Raw genomic sequence first — 21660 nt, 5'->3', positions numbered from 1 at the left:
TAAATGATTAATAAAACATTATAATTGTATACAACACAAGTGAAAAACGTTAGTAAAGCGGAATGTCTGTATAACAAATCGTTCATTATTATTAAAATAGTGAATAAAAAATATATTTATATGGTATAATGTATGTTAATTTTGTTTATGATTATGAAGTATAAGAAGCATAAAATTTTAAACATAGCAAACTATTAGTCAGATGGATGGAGTCGTAATTACAACATTAAAGCGTGACGCTTTGTGTTTCTCAGAATGATTCATTTATATGTCATTGATACGAGGAATGATATTAACAAAGATGATGCTTCTGCATGAACGATATCTTTGTGCTTAGCACGACTTAACTTAGATTAAGATGGCCATGCACGCTGAGGCATGACACGTCATGCGTGTAATCTCTCACATGCTATCTCAATGCACAATCGAACTTATATTTCGTCATTAATAATTACAATGTCTAGTGATTTTGATTCATTAAGCTATTCTAAGTACTTTCAAGCCTGGAACACCTCAAACTCATGAATATTCAAGACAATAAGTCGTCCAATTTGTAACACTAAATATTAATAAGTAATTTCTCTATTAGCTTATTAAATATTAATTTCTTATCTTACATCTAATGTTAGTCGAAATATCCGTTACATCGTTCCTTCGACCTTAGCAGATTACGGAAAACACAGAAGCTACAACAGCTGTTCACATTTTTTTTTTTATAATTTTTTCTTTTTAACCAATATTTTTCTGTCATTCTTATTAATACGGTTGACTGAATAAAAATAAATATAATATTTAATTTATGTTCTGTATCTGTCATGTCTTACTCTATAACTTTTCGGGATCTTTGTGATTCGGTTCAGAGTTTTGTTAAGCAAAATGTCAGTCAAGTTGACTTCCCATTGAACCCGTGATCAGCCATCTATGAATATCCAGGATGTGCTCAATTGAACCCTCTCTTTATAGTTACAAAGTTCAATATTCTTTGATGAATGTGATCTTTGATTGTGATGAAAGATTTTATTATGGATCGTTTTAGTAAAGTATAATGGCAAGTATTTTGTAACTCTTCCAATTAGCCTAATAGGCTTTTAGTCAGGGTATTTCGACTGCATTATTCTGTTTGCTTGATGAAGTTTTAACGAAAATTAATATAATCATCCCCTATATAAGAGCTCTATTAATTGACAAGACTCGACACGCCTGAGATAGAATAGCAGTAAGCTTTGATCAAAAGAAAGTAATCCTCTTTGCGTCGATAAGTTCGTATAAGTCGAATAATAAGAAAGGTTTTGCATACATTTGCTACCTTAACATTCAATAATAGTGAACGAAATTTCCATTGAATACTGTTATGAAACATTAAGACATATCAATTAAATTTAATTAGCAATTTAATTAAACATTACGTCAAAGAAGTTCTGCTTGAAGACGTTCTATTCGACGTGTCTATAAACCAAACCCCTCGATAAGTCCTCAAAGCGTTCCATTAAATTCAACAGTATCGATAATATCAATGTAAATAAATTGTTAGTTGATACATCCTCTTAATGAGACAATACGTATGTTTTCTATGTTCGTATATGTAACAAATTAATTATTATTATATAATGTATGTACATTAAACCTAAACATAAATTCGATTCATTTAACAATGAAAACAAACTAAAACCTGTTAAATGATGTTTCCCATATAAACAGCTTTATTAAAACTTGTTAATACATATATTTTGTTCTATATAAAAATGTATTATGAGATGTTATTCATATATAATTTAAATAGTTATATACAAAAAGTCAGTTAATAAGTTTTAAAACAAACAGTAGTTTAGGATTCAGTTCTTTTTTTAAGACCTGTAAATGTTTGAATACAATTTTTCACACTATAGTAATCACACAAATATGATTAATTTATAAAACCCAATTAAATAGTAATAAGAAAATTATTAACTCATTCCTATTTCGAAAGTAATTAAGAGTATCTGTAATTCGCTTACTGTGATCTCATATAATTCCACCTTACCGAGTTAGCTTAATAATTTTATTACGGACCAAGCGTTTTGTATTCGCCGAGTTATATGCAATGATTTATGATATAACATTGAAAAGACACACAAAATTTGCTTTGTTAAAGAAATAAAAAAAAGGTTTTTACGGGGAAAAGAGCGAGTACCAGGCGAACATAACGTTAAAGGCGGTAACAATTTCCGTTCTCCCAATTCATTACCTCTCAACTCAAGTTGCTATTTATTTTTATAGCATTGTAGCCTTTACTGTTACGGAATAAGGTCTACAGAAGATAATAGCTTGGTTATACAAGTCAAAGTTGGCGAACTACGTGTTTATTCGCACAGCGGTTTAGTTGTTCTTGGATTGGCCATATTACCTAACTCAGTTCGAAACAATAGATATAAGATGGCAATTACTTACGTCTGGACTTTACATAATAATATGAACAGTACATGGAAAAAGCAGATGTAATAGGATTCCCTTAATTAAGTTGTTAGGTTCGATCGTCAGGTGTTCAAATAGAACCCTCGTCAACGGTCGATGTGGGTATTTTGCATGTACTGTGTTTGTTGTCGCGGTGACGGGTTCAGGCTTGTTAATTTTAATGACTTGGTTTAGTAATAGAATCATTGTATAACATCTGTAGCGACCAACGGTCTTTGCTTACGAAATAATTACACGGAATCTGAAATCATCAGTTTATTCGAGAAATAAAGGGAGACGAAATAATCTAAAACATCGAAAGATAATTTACATTTTCGAAATAAAATTAAAGTTTTAAACCGATGCAAACTTCACGAGTCAAAAGTCGAAATGAGCGGTTCAGGGAAAATTCAAAATTTAATGCCATAACACAGGCACTCGAAGGGTAAACACGCTGAAGGCTCTTAATGAGAATTCCAATAGAAAAGTAACGAAAATTAAGCTACTTTATTAACGAGGCGCAAAAGGCATCCGCGTGTTTTGTGAAAACAATTTCAATAAAGACATAAATAATAAACTTGAGGACTGATGCACGTCACAGTAGAACGTGTTTGGAGATTATTCGTCTTTAACAACATCAATATAAAGATTTCAAAATGAATATAACTCTTATAATATTAGTACTTACGTACATACAGAACCTCGATTTCTGGAAGACTTACGTGGTACAAGATGCAATGACTTAAAAGCAATATAATCATGCCAGTGTTTAAAGTCAACTGCAGTCAATCGCAGGTTGTGATTTCGTAACTAAATCGCACAGAACATAGCTGATATGATTGATTGCAAAACCGGAGAGCAAATTACGAACCTTGTAGGCGGTAATGAATTAAGTACTAACCTTCCTTTCGCCTATTATTTATAGTATCGCTGGCTTCTAATTGTTGCTTTGTAGAAAACATCAGCTCAAATACATCGAGCTATTTTATACATATATGTATTGATAAGAACATATGTTTGCTGGCGTCATATAATATACATCATGTTCATATTTTATATGACATTTATATGTATTGAAATTTTGATACAAAAATATTTTTTAACAAATATTCCGACCGTTACGACAATTTAAATATAATTTTTTTTTGGTATGCTTTTTGTGATCACGTTTTGGTTGCCACCTGGTTTTTTATATTCCAAGGTCAAAAATAATGAACACCCTGACGCTAACCTAACCATTATGTAACCGTCTCAATAAACGGGGTTACGGTGATTTCTGTTTCAATTTTGTATATAAAGAAACATAACAAAGGACTTTTTCGCTGTAACTAATGTTAACCGATAATTGTACTGGCTTTGATTTTATATTATTACGTTAACCCTGAGATATTTCGTGTTTATTTTCTTTGAACTTCATATTGTTGGGGAGCCGATTTAAAGTAGTTTTGATTGCTAACGCATGTATGTTTGTCTGTTTCAGATACGAGCCCGGAGCGGATGCGGCCGCCAACCATGAATTAGATATCGCTCACAACGATATCAGACGTACGTTTTTACATTATACATATATACATTGTAATATAAACGAATTCAAGTAACACATACTTTTACTTATCAATTATTAGCCTTGTTGAATTTAATGTTAATTATATATATATATATATATATATATATATATATATATATATGTATATATATATATCTGCTTTTATTAAGGGAATGCGTGAACATGAAATTTCCATTTCATTGTTGTAAATTTGTAGTAATAATAATTCAAACAAGCTACTTCTGATGTTTGCTTAGGTCTTGATTGTACAATTAATGTATGGGGAGCACATCCAGCCGAGTTTAGACTTTAATCTGATTTAACTAAGACTCACTTTGCATAACCCGACTAACTGGGTTACTTAGCTAAGCTTTTGTTGGTCTTCTAATTTATTAGATGGAAACATTCCGTGGATATTTTTTTTTTATTATAATATGATTAATTTCGTGTACAAAAAAATATGCGAAATAATTCCTATAGAATCTGTTTTTTTAAAACAAATCAATAACGCTATTGTAAATGTGATTTTTTTGGACACGCATCAACTATCTAAATGTTTCCAAAATTATCTCCGCTTGTCGTCAAGGTGAGATATAAATATAGACAAAACTCGTGAATAGTCGGCTGTCAACATTAGTATAAATCATAATATGTGATATGACCAGTAACGTTTCGAATAGTTCACGACGATTCGCAAAGACTACTTACTTATAAGTTTAAAATTGACAAATTTACTACATAACAATCTCAACTCCGGCCGTCCACCGCAAGCCATATTAAATAAAACATTTTTTTTTTCTCCTCATTATGTATTTTATATACAATATATAGGAATAGTTCACACCAGTGTAAAGTCAAAGCCATACGCGATATTTCTGATCAAGTCGTACATCACGGTACTCCGGTGCTGTAATCTCGTTAGACACTCGTAGACATCTCATTCATAAATCACGGATCCTCCAGCGATTAAATCACGTATTAATTATACCGTTATATTTATGACGCGATTCTGATCACTAATTGATATGTAATTAGTGTGATTATTGCCTATTTGAATAATGCGAATAAAATATTTCGGATGGGGCGGGCTTCCACGTAATGTTTTTCGTAAATTGATTCATTTACGTCGTTCCTTCGTACTATTATATTCTCATTTAGAGTAACTTTTACTGATACAGATGCGAATTTTTTTTTTGGGTGAAAAATTTGCTTTAATCAAAATTAATAACTAACAATACTAACATTGTATATTGTGTCTGTGTTTATCGCTACATTGGTCTGCTTAAAAAACGCTATGGAAAAAAAAATCTTCTGGCGAATGTAATATTGAAATTTTAGATAGAAATAGAGCGAAATAAATTTATCAATGGTAAACATCATTCGATACGAAAACTTTTATAGTTTTATTTTCAATTTCATATTAAATGTAAATAAAATTTCAAGTTACGGAGTTATGCAGTGTTATATGTCTGTTTAAACAGCGTTGACTTCAGTTTTTTGCACTTGTGATGTTTTAATGAAATAGGTTTTAAATAAATTAAATGTTCCAAATGGAAACATATTTGAGAATTCATTTTGTTATGTTAACAATCTATTAACAAAAATATACATACGTACGTTGCTTAACATTAGATATTTTATTTTTCATCTCTTCGATGCTATATAGCAATCGTTAAATTAAATTAATAAAACAGCTGTTAGTATTTTTATATTCAATACGGTTTACTTTCGAGTTTATTATTTATTATTTAGGTGCATCAAATCATAGCGGATATGACGTGACGTAACATATAAGACAGTTAACCTCGTACCCCCAACTTTATCCGCCGTTACATAAAATTTTACAATAATGCCAACGATAATCGATACCCGTTATTGGATTGCTCGATATTATTGTCTGATGCAATCAAAATCACACAACCTTGAAATACTCTTGATATAAATAAAACTAAGTTTTTCAGTAATGACGCGCTTTTCATTATTTTATATATACATAACCCCGACGTTTCGGTTAGTTTACAGCAACCGTGTTCACCGTGTTACTGCTGACAGATCAAAGATATATTCCGAACAATTACATCATTTTAACGATAATATAAGCTTTCATAAGGTCGGAAGTTTAAAAAAAAAACTTGTAACGAGTCATATTATTTTAAATGACGACGCGTTTTCGTTTCACGTAATACAAGTTATAAAATATAACACTAGATTAATTTTAACCGAATATACTATAATGTTTATTTTGTAAAATTAAATTACATATTATTTTTAATATTCGTTGCTTCACTTCGCCGATTTTTCATTGTTACTTTGTCAAGTTAATTATTTATTTGCAGGTTTTAGATTAATCATATGTCTAAAGCAGAATTTTTTCGACGGCGTAATTAAGGCGCTAGCTCGTCATTCGTCAAGCTTGATAAAAGAGATTTTTATTTAGGATTTTTGTAAATTGATTTTTCTGAAGTAAATAAAAAAGGTATACAATCTTTGTTAGTATTCATGAAATAAAGTAAAGAATTAATGCTTTAGGGATAGTGTAACAACGGTATCGTGTTTTAATTTAATAAATTAATGTTTAGGAACTTCATCACTGTTTCACCAAAAACAATCAACGCGTGAAAAGTATAAGAGTTTTATTTCTATCTGTGACAAAAAATTAACGATCAAAATTCATTCTGCCAACATTAAAAACACCTCAAATATTTAAATTGAATTCCATTGAATGTAACAAAAGTGATAAACAAGTAATTTAAACGACTCAAAAGACGCCATCATACCTCAGTTCCGATGACACGTTCCATTTTGGAAGCACTTAACGATAGGCCTTTGTCTCGGTAAAACGAACCCCCGCCATTATTGAATTTGTCAGAGCACAGATAATACGGAAAAATTAATATTCAATCAATCTTTCTTTTTTGTCTGTATTAATGTACTCTCATTTAATAAAAAATGTTATTATTTAAAATTAGTTCTTATTAGGTTTTCAACGTTGTCATTTACAAATATAAATTTAAATAATAACCCTTAAAGCGTTATTAATAGAGATGAGAAGGATTAATTTTTAAAATAAATTTTTGCTTTAAATTAATAATATAATGACACTTAAAATAAATGTATTTACAGTTACGGTAGGAAATAGATTAAACCTAAATTCAAATGTTTCCCCCCAAAATTTGTCACAGATAATAAAAACAGATGTCAAACAGCGCCGTGAGTTCGGAAACGACGACTAACACGATGGCTTCCGAATTAATATCCGACTAACAGACTAGTCTTTAATACAATTTAAATACAAAATTCATATATATGAATGAGTCTGTATTTCTATTCATTAAAACGAAAAAAAAAATGAAAATGTACGTAGAAATAATATATTTAAATTCGTTGAGGTTTCTTCACATGTAATTGTGTGAAATGTTAATAAGTCGATAGATCACTATCCATAATTAAAATTGTTCTAGAAGAAAGTTATTGAAAGTTCCAATGATCTTTTCCATAGTATTAACAACATAGTTAGTTCTGATTCTAATTATCTATCTACTGAGGATTACTTTTAATTACTTTAAATTTGTCTCATACGATTACTATATAAATTAATTGAATTATTTATATACTAATTAACGCAATGCCAAAAGTTTCTTTAATCCAGTACGTATAACTATGTTCCGTTCCAACTGAGCTTCGTTATCCGACGTTAGCTAATATGTCATCAGGAAATTCAGAGCTAAATTTGAAATTTCCCAAGCGTGAAATTCAAATGAATCCACCGTACAACTAACACGTCTTAATAATAAATATTTAACTATATTAACATAACAGTAACTTGATATGCGACGACTGGCTTAGTACTCGGAAAGATCTTTCATTAATAAAACTAGATTTAAATATTGTTCATATATAAATTCTGTAGTAGTCGTGGTGGTTTAGAGGTTAAAGGCCCGCGTCTAATGCTTCAGGGCGCGGGTTCGAATCCAGCCAAGAACCAATGTGATTTTTATGATTTTTCCGAGTCATATGTACTTTCTAATAGTATTTAGACACAACTGACAGACGGTGAAGGAAAACATCGTGAGGAAATCTGGACTTATAATTTCAAATTGTAAGTTGAAATCGCCAATCCGCCTTGAGCAAGCGTGGTGATTAATGCTCTTACCTTCTCTATATTAGTAGACGTCATTGCTCAGCAGTGGGCTCCGATAGGCTGATGATGATATATGCTAATATAATATAATAACTATTTCTCAAAGACTTATATCTAAGATATTAATCTGAAACAAAAAAAAGCTCAGTGTCACGTTTAACGTCAAAACCCCATAAACTTGTCTATATTAAGTTCTTTGAGGTCACATTTCACGTTAAAAAGCGAGGGAAACGCTCAACGGTCCGCCACAGGTGCCTTCCATTACCCAGTCCCAAATATACATAAACGTATTTGTGTGGATTTGAACGGATTTCAGCGAATTTGAACTTTATAAACGGGTGTGAAATGTTCATTGTTATATCAAAGTTATAACTCATCTGTTATTTCTCGAATATTTCTGATTTTTCTAATTATTTTATATATATTTTTAATCACAGTAAAAATTTTATAAAATTTTCTTTAATGAAGTTATATTTATTTCTTTTAACCCAGGTAAAGGTTACGTTCAAAGGTCACTAACCCAATATACAGTCTTTGCTTGTGAAGACATGACTTGTTACTCTATACTCTATAGAATCAGCTAACTCGTTTATGGTTATCACTAACTTTAATGTATTAATTAATTAAATGATCTTTATTATAATGTCAAAGTAATGTTCCTCTGTCGTTCTGTCATACATTTATTGAAGTCCCTAAGGATGTGTACTGTTGACACTTCAACGTAATTTAAATTTAAGGGTACCCGCAAACGTGACGCTTATTGCCAGTTAGATTGCTCCTGACGGGATTATGAGTTGGCGTAACAAGTTTTTATTATCAAAAGTATCTTAACTATACTAACAGTGATGGAAATGAGAGCCAAAAAAAATTACGTTATATATTACTATAAGTTTTATGTATTAAACTTTGAAGTAACAATAAGGTTAAGACAATTTAATCGTCCGTCTGTTAACAGCCTTCTGCGTTTCAATCAGAAGATAGCGTAATGACATTTGGGACTCTCTATTACATTACAGCATCCACTGCGTCAGTGCATCTAACTCCAAACTATATAAGGGCAATATACACTATGCATAACTTAGATTAACATTGTGTTCATGACTTTATTTTTTTAATATTCACTTATAAATAATTACTGATAAATAAAATTTTATTAACTTATTAAACTCATATGAGAGTGTAGGAAGTATAGTGTATTTAATAAATGTAATGTTGACATATCATTAATATTTTAATTAAGGCAACACTCGTAGGACATATTTTCTTTATAGCTTTAATGTTCCTTTAAAAATTTACACGCGACAGTAAATTATAGACTTAATTTAAGGCCCCATCTTTGTTACATCGCTTAATTCTAGAGGAAGCACGCGTGCGCAAAAATTTAATATTAGGCCATTAGTAGTCCCCCCAGTAATAGATTTGATCCAATTATCTCAAGATGTTTGACAAATGTCGGATTACGGCGCCATTTTATATCTGCTAAGTGACAGACCTTGGCGTATCAATCAAGTATGTTTTTTTTTTCGCCGTAGAGATTCCGGGATTTGAGGAAATCTTAATTTTGAAATGTTAATTTTATGTTTTGTGATTTGTTAAAGAAATATTATTAAAGAAGTTTAGAAGATAAAAAATACTTAATATAAAATCTCATTCAACTTTTATATATATATATATAACAATGACATAAAATCAACAATAGGTATCGAAGATACACAGATACAAAGTAGTTATCTGTTAATAAACATCTAAAGTCAATTAACCAAGACACATTAATCAAACAGAGAGTTAAATACAATCAAAGTCCAAATTAACGAGAATTTCCATGAAAAGCCCATTGTGATGGCAACAAAGCGTTTTAACCGATGGTTTAAGTATTTTGTAATATCAGGCCACATCATTGTTCCAGGTAACTTACGACGGAACTTTTTGTAAAAAAGATAATTTTCTTTTTTAAAATATAAGCTGTATAATTACAATTTTTTTTAAGAACAAAATTACAGTCGATCTTCTTTTTGCATAATATAATTGATATAACTTTATAAGTTTAAAATATTTATTTTTTGCTAAGTTATAAATTAATTATTTGACTTGAAATCCAAGCGAGAGTATTACACATTTAAGACATTTGATTTCCTTTAAGTCTTCGTTTGAATATATTGTAATAATAAAAACCATGAGATTTTTTATTTATTGTTAGGGTATCTAGATTAAAACGAATAGTAAACACGTCACCATAGAACTATCCGCTTGAATTCTTAAACGTAACTTTTAATTACAAAGCTTCATAGACTATAGATTGCAACGGCGGCAGCCATGATGGCAAGGGCAGCGCCCGTTGCCATGGCGACCGCCGTGTTTGCCGCCATATCGATCCTGTTTACTTCCCGCTTCCCTTGCACCGTACTGGCTTTGTTTTTGTTTTATCTGTACCTATTTTAGTGTAGCGTTCATATTCATATATTAAACACGCTTGAAGTATACGAATAGATATATTTATAGCAAGCTATATATACACTTATATGATGTAAAAACCTTATATTAAAATATTTTCTGAATGTGAATTTACGTATCAATAAAATCATAATATTCATAAGTTCGATATTATTTATAAACAACGTTTTGAAAACCAAATTAAGCGTTTTATAATTGTTTAAAAGAAATCTTATTCGTGTTTCATTATCAATTTATACGGCGATCGATTTCATATTTTCTTTGAAGTATAATTATTTTCGAATTAAATGGTTAGATTTTAATTACGAATATAAACCTATGTACTTTTAATATCTATAACAAACACATGAGAGTTATATCTCATTTCACGTTCAATTGAATGTCAAGTATTCTGTGCAATTCATCTCCTTTAACGTATGTTTTTTTTTCCTATATAAAAATGTAAACACACAATTATTTTGTATTTGATGCCTTTGATCAAAGTTCCTTTGAATGAATTATTTCATATATAGAAAAAAAATGTATTTCTTACATAAACATATCGAGAAATTTAGTCACTTAAGGAAAATTTCGTTCCAATTATATTTCAGAACCGTATTAAGGGTTCAGAATTAGAATCGCCTGTTTTCGTACATGGGAAAATTTCTTAATAAAAACTTAATCTAGAATAAAAACATGCTGTATGTTAAATAGTTTATTTGAAATTTAAGTATATTATTTGTATATAAGTTGTAATTATATGTTTTCAGGCCACTAGGTCTTCCTCATCTAGGCCTAGGTAACCTCCACATCCTTATGCAATCGATATTTTATGACGCTAGCGTATAACCTTACAGATATCGATATCTATGTGGTGAGAAATACAACACTAAACGGAAGGATTGTCGCAACCCTTTTATGTAATGCCAATTTTTTTAATCAAATCATTTATGATTAAAAAGTTGTACATATATATATATATATATATATAGATATATAAGAAGAGAACTTATATAATCAGTCTGGTATGACGTAAGACTGAAAAATGAAACTTCCTTCAAAACTAAAGTGCTATAAGCTTAGTCTATTCATTTGCAATTATCTCGTCCTAGTCTGTGTCAGTCTCATGCAAGCGTCTAGTCTTCAGACCTCCGCTCTGTATTTGACATTATTCAATGTAACTGCTTCAATTTAACGATAATTGAAATTTTCCTTCACAATTTAATTGTTCATACGACATTAATCACATAAAAAATAAACCTTTTTTATATAGAGGATAAAATTATTGAATATTTTCACTAAATTTTACATATAAACGAGTTTCCTATAATCCATTTTAAGTGATAAATGTAATGTAATTAAAAGTCATTCATAGATTTACGCGCAATAGATTATAATTTATAAATTAAAGCTATATGTAAAGATATATACGTCTATAAAAAACGTCTTGAGGAAACCTGGATTTATAATTTCAAATTATAAGTCTGAAATCGCCAATCCGCTTTGAGCAAGCGTGGTGATTAATGCTCTAACCTTCTCCATGTAAGAAGAGACCTTTGCTCAGCTGTGGGCTCCTATAATTAATATATACAATTTTGATATCACTGAGTATTTTTGGTTCAAAAAAAGCACCGTCCGTGTAATGTTTCTTAAACGTTGATCTCTTGAAATACAGTTTTAAAGCTGAAAGGAAATAACACTACATTCGAATGTCTCGGCAATGCATTCCGTATTAACGCGTCCGAGTATCTGTCATTGTCTTTGAGATTGATTGAGATGAATCTGATAATACAATTGTGGAAATGACTTTTGAACTTTGGTGACGTCACCAGTTGTTGGCTGACTTCAATACAATACAATACAGATATATATAAAGTATACAACTAGTGTCTTAATTCTAATGTAAAGTTAATATTTCATGTTAATCTCGAGAGCGTGTGATAAAAAAACTTGATGGGTCAATGACCTGGACATTGACCTATACTTTGTTTTGTTACCGTCGTCGTGTGATGCTGTTTTGAATCCTATTCGTATGGGGATAAAGATTACATTGGCATATGGATATGTCGAGTCCGGCCTACCTCAACGTTGTACGACAGTTGTAGGGGTTAACACTGTAACAGCGTTAAATTTAATCAGTTAAATAAATTTTTAATGGAATTAATTCTTTTTTAATTGAATTAATTTATTTTATAACAGAATGTGAAACTTGATATAAATAACAAAAAATAATATTGCGTTCGAGTTGTAAATATATTTTAGATAAATTAAATGCTCGTGTTATCATTTTTTTTTTTATAATTTGGCTCGTTTGAACTTAATATAATTCAAATAAAAAACTACTATATATATATATATATATATATATATAAATACTTAATCTCAAATTGATAGCATTATTATTACTTACTTCTAACATTTATGAGCTAAAATGGACGCTAGATTCGTTTTCTTAGATAAATCATTGTAAAACTTTTAACTTCCTTCTTTATGTTAACATTTATGTTTAGTGAATTATTATAAAACACAGTACTTAGGACTCCCGCAAAACACTTGATACTAAATTGTATAAAAAATATATCTTTAACACATAAAGTACGTTGGTTTATCGTACATATTATTTGGAATAAAGCACATTAAATTACCACCAACTAGCTTATTGATTATAAATATATCAAATTCGAAATAAATCCACAATGAATTATTTCCATACATATATATATGTGTGTGTGTGTGTGTGTTTATTAATTTAAATATATCTATATTTCGAAATAACAAACTCTTTATGTCGATGAGATGGTAATAATAATGACCCAATCTATTTGACGAAGAAAAAAAATAATCATTACACCCCTACATATTAAACACCCTTACATACAACATGCACACATACACGACACTCACACGTGCACACAGAAACGCTCACACAGTCACACACATACATGCGCACGCACACACATTAATGTAAACACCGTGCACACATAAACAAAACACCATTGTACAGTGTACACATGTGTGCAACAGCCGGGAACGGCAGCTGCAGAACTTGAATTCGATCTGGGCTTCCCAAACTTTTATTATTAACTGACACGTATTGTGAAATAATTTATTATATTATAAAACTTTATGTACAATAAAACTCTAGCCATTGTCTATAATATTATACATTCATTGAGGACACATACGACCTTTGTGTTACAAAGTTAGTGAATGTAAGAAAAAAATATCACGTGATACAATTGAATTGTTTGAAAAACACAAATTGGTTAAAAACCGGTGGAAGTATTACGTTATGGTATAAATTTGTGAACAATTTGAATTTATGTCGTTATATTTGGGTACAACGAACGAGCCGGCTCGCCTTGAGCACTAGTACAAGAAAACGTAGCGAAAAATGATAAAAAAAATCTATATTACTTGTAACATCCAAAATATGACATCACCGCCGTAAATCTGGTATCTATATCAATTAATAATCAAATAATTTTGGGAAACATATCCGTGCGATAATATTTAGGGTTCTTTTTTGTTGTAGTCATCTCTGTCGTAACGTATGGGTGCTTTGGCTGGTAATTTTTTTTTTCTTCCAAAAACTTGACCCCCTCTGCCAGTTATGATCCAACCGTCGACGCGGACGGTCGTGCTCTCGTGCTCCTGATCTAGTCATTGTCCAAATTATTTTATATATTCGATCGTGCTAATTAGTTTCGATAAATTAATTTTATACTGTGTGTTAATTTAAGGCAACCTGAAGACTGAATTTAATGATCGGATTTGGTTTACTTTGGTGAGTTTTTTATCTTTGTTAAAACTTTATTTTAGTCATTTAATATAAATTATTTTTAGTATTATTTTATGTTTTTCCTCATTAAAGTAGTTATATGGCCGCGTGGACAGGTTTCTTTCCCCGACAAACTAATTTTAGACAAGTTTACAAGTTCACCTCAAGTTGAGTAACCTTACGCTATTGCCCTTGACTAAGTACGCTCACAGCATTTATATACGATTCGTGTTCATTTTTTATATAGATGTCATATGAATAAAAAATGTCTTATATATACTAGATTCAACACACTGCTTCATTTGTCTTTCGATTATGTTTATTCTAAACTTTGTTAGGATAAAGTTAATATATAATTTTTAATCTTATCATATATTTACACACCATGCATATATATAATATTAAAAAAAAATTGCTGTATATTTATATGTAGTATAATGGATATAGAAGCTCATTCTGGTCCAACTATAAAGATATCATTCGGCTTTGTTCGGTAACTGGTACCTCGTACTCCCTAATCCAATAGGGAGTTTGCTCACTTAGGAAAATCTTTTATGCTCCACCTTAAAAGAAACCTTTCAGATAAATTGACTTCCTTCAATGGCTACCAACAACAATTTATTGTACAACCTTATAACTAATAAATACATTTATTTATATACATATATAATATAATGCGTCACACGTATATTCACTCTCACAAAGCATTATATATTATGTGAAAAAAGTTTTGTACATAAATTGCAGTAAATCAGGCAATATGAGCACACACCATAAACATTACTCATGATGGAGACTGTTTTAGGATAAAAGGATATTCTTGTATTGAGGAAAACTTTGAGGAACACTGCATATTATTTCGTGCGTGACTGTATCCCGATTTCATAGAATCAAATCAAATGAGTAACATTCTTTTATTCTAGGAAGTGTTTCCTGGGTTTTGTAATCGATGGAAATGTTGATGTCACTTTTTTTTAAACATATATATATACATATATACATATACATATGTATATATATAAACCCTTATCTAATCGAAGTCTCAAATGTACTGTATTTAACAAAACAAATCTTCATTTGAATGACGAAAAGGGAACATTCGCGATTGGTTTAATGAAATAGAGCATTATGCAGTCCCGTCTTGATTGCTAGAATAGTTATTAGACGCTGAATTTAGGGTCGGCTTATACGACATAAGCGAGCGATAAGCTGGTAGCGGATAGCGGATTATTAAATCACAAATAATCTTCCATTAAATAAAATAAAAATTTAACCTTGAGAAAGTATATGTGCTATTATATACATGTATAGATATATGTGTACCGCTCACTTAAAAGTTATTCTATTTCCTTATCTTGGAAATGAGATTTGGAATTCAAATCCGAGTTGGTCGTTACTTTCAATTTGACGTACGACTGTGAGTGACTGCGGTCAGCTTCCTTTTACGTACAAACAACATGTCATTGCACAGTTTGTTCTACAATACGTGATAATATTATAATGAAAAGTATTAGCACGTCTGTCGGAAGGTGATTCTGATATATTTTTGTGGTGAAAGGTTTTATGTATGCAGATTGAAGTCGGTTACTGTAACAGATGTTGCGAAGGTTGAAAGGATCTCGGATTTTACAATGCCAATAACCACTCGCTGGTGATACTGAACATACCATATCCATTTATTTCACGAGCCAGAAATGAATTACGGAAAAATATTTAATTTCATATTGTTTCTTATCAATTCTGTTGATCCCAGGAATTTACTACCTGACGTACAAGGGTTGAGTCAACAGTTATCCTATTGTACTGTATTCAGGTACCCGGGGGTACACCCCAATATGTTTACTACTTTCTCAAATCACACGGAACATCGACTCCACTGTGAAATTTTATAGATTTAAGGAGGAGATAAATGTCAAATCTGTAGACATTTAAACTTCTAACAGTCGGCCATTACTCAAATTAATTTTGCTATAAGAATAATATGACCAACTTTTATATTAAATTGCCACTCTTGTTTAATAACGATTTGTATTCAATATATATAGAGTAAAGAAAAAATTACTTTGTTTGTATTAAAGTTTGCCAAATAGGGCCTTTGTACGTTTGAAAATCATAAAACGTGCATTTACTTATTGAAAGCTACCGAGTGAGTAAATAGAGCAAGTTGAGTAACCGCGGGAACGTCGCGTTGTCACGTAGTTTTATGACGATACTACAACGAATATTATCTGTGAACTCTGTTATAAATATGTGAAGGACAGAAAAATTCATGATATTATTTATTAATTACTATGATACATTTAAAGTTAATATTTAAGAATTACATATTCCCGACGTTACGGTTACTTTAAAGCAACCGTGATCGCGAGCAGCCGAGATGTCGTCTTAGTCTTAATTTTTTACAAAAATAAAGCACGCGTAGTATATCCGAAAAATATTAGTTTCATTTAAATGAATAATACTCGCGAAAGTCTTAGATCACATTACTATTAATATACATATATTGATATATATAAATATAGCCTTTTGTGTGAACTTGTTATTGTCATTAGTCATTAGGTAACGTAAAAACTACGTAACCAATATAACTAAACTGTAATACTTGGCTTATGCTATACTTGAAGCGGTATCGCAAGTTAAGTGCTAAGTGAGGACTAATTTGCATAATTTTAATGCATTATTTAAAATTTCCTTACAATTGATAATCATCACTAATGTATCCTATCATTTTTCAAAGCTAGATAAATATTACTTCCGGATCAATCAATTACTTCAATAAATAATACAGACGGAACGTCTTTCAAATTTATAATATTAGTAAAGATATTAAAATCTCGCAATAGGATTAGGCTTAGCTGGAACTACTGAGAGCTCAGATTGCGTTTCAAAAGTTTAATTGAATAGCCAGAGGTCTTAAGACTCTTAGAATTTTATAATTTACATCGTCTTATTTCTAAAACTTATATATATATTTATATTAGATTAAAGTATTGATAAAAAAATTTCTTTATAATGTTTTCTACAAGAAAGCAAACAATGTCAGACTGATGTTGTATTCTTTTTCAAAAATATATTTAATTTTAACGACAATGGAAATTTATATAGCTGATAGAAATTAATCTATTATTTAAAAAAAGACATAAAATACTTTTCAAAACATGGCAACACTCACTTTCAGTATTTAGAAACCACTACTAAGATCCGTGTAGAACGTAGAACTTGCATAAGGTTATTCTTGATAGCCGGTAAATTTACCCTCCCCAAGGTCAGTGCCCTATTCCCAACCCTATTAAAGGTGTCTATTTAAAACTATCAAACTATTAATAGTGTGAGAAGAAAGTGTATATCTTTTATTCTCACGGTCAGGTGAATAGAACGTAGACAAGTCCCCTTTATATGTTTAACGGCTACAAGTATCTCTGTCAACGTCTTTATAACAATAGTTAAATCGCTTGGAATATATCTTCTTTAAGATCCCAAAAAGTTACGGTGATTATGTAACTTTGCTTCTCAAGATACTTATCCTAATACATATTTAATTTTTATTATAATAAATATAATTTATAGTTACTGTATTCAGTTGATAATGTAACAACTAACGCCATCTTTTGACAGCGTCGGTGAGTCGCTTTTCTGCTTTGAACGTTAGATTGATTAGTAATTAATTTTGTATGACAAAGTTATCACATGTACGTAAGTTATTATAATACCAAGTTACGTAACGATGCCATTGGAAGCTTAAATACAGTTGAAATTAAGATAGCTGATGTAATCAGAGAGACAAAGTCGCAAATGAGCTTGTCGAGTCAAGATTAGGTGCTCTCGATAGGGCTGGCAACATTCACGAAATGTTTTTATCATTTAAATTAAATTACCCTACTTCTTAGCGCCGTCTGAGACACTTAATAAAAAGGTCGGATCTTAAATCGATTCGATTATAGTGAGTGTGTTTAAAACTTGCGTGTTACAAAATAAATAGCTTCCTATGAAGTCTCGAGATGTTTATTACTTTGTTTCAAAAATAAATTGTCTTCGCTTTGATTGCTTTTGTTATACCTCGTGACTAAATTGGTAAAGTTTGTAAGTATATTACATTCCCGGCCCGGGAATTGTAAATAGTCGAACGATTATATCAATGACATCTTGCCGTTTTATGCGAACATATTTCGGATAAATTACTCTAAATTACTTGATTGTTTTTTTTGTATTTTATATATATATATATATATAAAATATTTAATATTAAGTATTATCTTTGACAATCCTTATTCGGGCTTGCTCTCTCAAACGTCACAGATGGAAGATAAAATGGCGGCCAATATTTAAATCATGCTCATGAAGCTTGCCACCAACGACTCTTGACCTCACAAACAGCTCTACCGCCCTGCTTTTTGTTAAAATCGCAAGAAAATTTTTATTTCTGTTCCCAAAACACGGGTCTCGTTAAATGGGCGAATGTTTCGAAGGGAAGGTTTTTACGGAAGAGGTAATGTTGTGTGTTTGTATTTTAGGGTGAATGTAATATTTAACGGTTTTATAAGATAATTGATATTTACATTGTAATTTATAACTGTGCATGTTCTTATATAATTTTTCCTTTCTTTCAATGTTATCCGCAATGCGTTAATATTTATATCGATAAATTTAAAATTTACTTCAACCATTTGAGCTTTTTGAACGTTTGATTGCAGCTGTGTGCACTTTACAATAATTCAGAACGCTTTCACACTGCAAATCAAGTTTCACGTTCCAATAAATCTTACTACACTTATTGAACTATGAGGTTTTTTTATGAAAATTCCTATTTCACTGAGAAGAAATTGTGCTCGTCACAACTTTATGGTAAAATGATAAAGTGTGAAGCGTAAATAGAAACGTTGCGAAAGTTTCCATACATATGTTCAGCCTCAAACATCTTATCATACATATATTCTACTTACCAGTTTCGTGACTTCAACTTAGTAACTTTGGAGAATATAATAAAATCCAAATCAACTCCGCTTCCAGCTTCAGCGAAGTTCTGAAGCGAATCCGCCGAAATTTATTATAAAACAGACGAAAAACGTAGACGCTGTATAAGGAAGAGAGAGATTATTCCTTATATATAAGAGATGAATAATAATAATTATGAATTAACTTAATGTTATGTCACCCATCATTAAAATATTGTACATGTAATTTAAAATCATATATCCAAACAAATCGCCAGAAAATTTTTAAACCGTTCAACGGACTGGGGGACTTAAATCGTTTGCTCATATTTACTCACCAAGATTCTACACAACAAACACACTGAATTCATACACGTGCTGTTTACGATTGGAATTAAAGTAATGAGGTCGAAGAACTCAGTTCAATCCCACAAGTAACACATGGACGAAACATGCGAAACACGACTTAGGACTCATACTGTCATAAAAAAACCTAACACCAACCAGTCTGACCCAAAAACATTGTAAACATGAACTATAAATAGTTAGTTACGTACAGGCCGCGCCTCGCAATCAATCTGGTAGTTTGCCAACCCTGATACCCACCCCATGGACAGCAAGCGAAATGAACTCAAATAAAGACGAATCCTTCAAATATTCTGCTGTTTTTATAAAGAAATTACGGTACATTCGTACGCAATTGAGGAAACTCAGGTGTGCCGGAGCGATAACCAATAAAACTGCACTGAACGCCATTACGTTTCCTTTTTTACAGTCCATTTGCAAGACAATCTGTTGTTTTTGCGAACGAACAGTTAGTCCTCTTATTATAAAAATGGCTATAATTTTATAAAGTACAAAATATTAATACATTTTTATGTCAAAAACTGAAACTTAAAAGCTTAATCTTGCACATGCTAAAGTGGCATGCAATGCAAATGTGGGTATTAAGTTGAAATTTTAATGTAACCGTTATGTGGGTCATAGCAACAGGTGTCGTTTATATCTCCAACAATTTTCTTCGCCTTTTTAATTGAATCGCACCCTTCTCCGACTTTTCAGTACAAATTGCACTCACTTCTTCCTTCATGACGAACCATACCTTTCATTGCTTCCCGAATCTTCCTATTAAGGTTCGAACAATTCAATTTCTTGTTGAGATTCAATAAAATATAGTAAGTACATCAAAGAAATAACATTTCGTCAGTGAACTTTCGTATATATTTTGATCGAATTTCCTATACGACGGAAACGCTTAGAGACGAATTTCGTTTTACAACTTCTAGTCGGGAGGTTTCTTAATGCAAGTGGTATTTTATTTGTGTCTGTCGCCCGCAGTCAATTTTGTTCTTCGATACTTTCCTGTGCTAACCTGACTATTACGCTGTTTACTTATATATGCGTATTATTGTCTTTCATGCCGGTTTCGTAATCATCCGGGTTGAATAAGAGAGTATCCGAGTCATATCTCAATTCCCGGCGCTAGCCGTAAATAATCGAATCCCTGAAAATGGTAATGCCAGATAATGGGCAAACAATCGCAAGATCGCAATACCGGTTCCATGAGCCCTGAAAACAATTCTTTATATTCTTTTGGGAATATTGGATCTTGTCGTTGTTTAACGGAAAAGGTACAAAGAAAATGATACAGCCTATATTATTTTTAGAAATTTCCACCCATTCGTCAAGATAACTTCGATATCCCGTCATATATTCCACATAAGAGTGATTTAAATATTAAATACGTACGTAGAGATAACGTCAGTAAAATATTCGAAAATATATTTTTCAAAATGAATGAGTACTCAAAGTAAGAGATAACAATCCTTCCGCCTATTGGCTTTTTACATTTTCTTCAGAGTGTAAAGATATAGACGGATGCTTCTGGATCTCTGCCAAACGCTTGCAATACGCCACTATTTAGTGCCAATTTCCACGAACTCAACACGAGGATAGTTTTTTAACTTTAATAATGCAGTATTTCTCGATCTAACCAATTTACGCCCCCGTTAATCTTAATTTATCATTATATATTAGCTTTGCCTTAAATCATAGCCTCAGATTTAACAAATTAGTTCGCTGAAAATGGAAAGGTTTTGAAATATTTTGCTGTCAAAAAGTAACGGTATCATTTCGTCAAACTAAATCCTAATTCAATAGAAATTCCGTAAACATTTATTTTATTTATTATTAATTCGCCTTCTATGTGATTAATTATTGTTTGCTTTTATTAATAATATAAAATAGATTTGATGAATTGTATTCTGTGTACCTCCATTACAATTATTTCTATATAAAATTCTCTTCCTTTCCAGGTAAGTAGCTGCGATGAAAGATGGATAAAACGGTAAAAGTTATATCTAAATATATAAAGAAAATAGCATAAAACTTGTTTCAAATA

At 30.9% G+C, this 21660-nt stretch overlaps 1 protein-coding gene across 4 annotated transcripts in view; it reads left to right on the top strand.

Moving 5' to 3' along the window:
* Positions 1-21660, top strand: part of LOC116774300 (brain tumor protein) — a 206925-nt gene that overhangs the window by 158527 nt on the left and 26738 nt on the right. For 3 of the 4 annotated variants that reach the window (XM_061524850.1, XM_032666993.2, XM_032666989.2), the window contains one exon: positions 3911-3975. Coding sequence is in view for 1 of the 4 variants with exons in the window: in XM_032666988.2 (XP_032522879.1) it covers positions 14312-14334 (23 nt within the window). In the remaining 3 variants the exon portion in view is untranslated. Of the gene's footprint in view, positions 1-3910; positions 3976-14183; positions 14335-21660 lie in introns of those variants that run through there. The other variant, XM_032666988.2, reaches the window with a different exon arrangement.

Source organism: Danaus plexippus, chromosome 26, assembly GCF_018135715.1.
Source record: "Danaus plexippus chromosome 26, MEX_DaPlex, whole genome shotgun sequence".
NCBI lineage: Eukaryota > Metazoa > Arthropoda > Insecta > Lepidoptera > Nymphalidae > Danaus > Danaus plexippus.
This window is presented reverse-complemented; position numbering and strand designations above follow the sequence as displayed.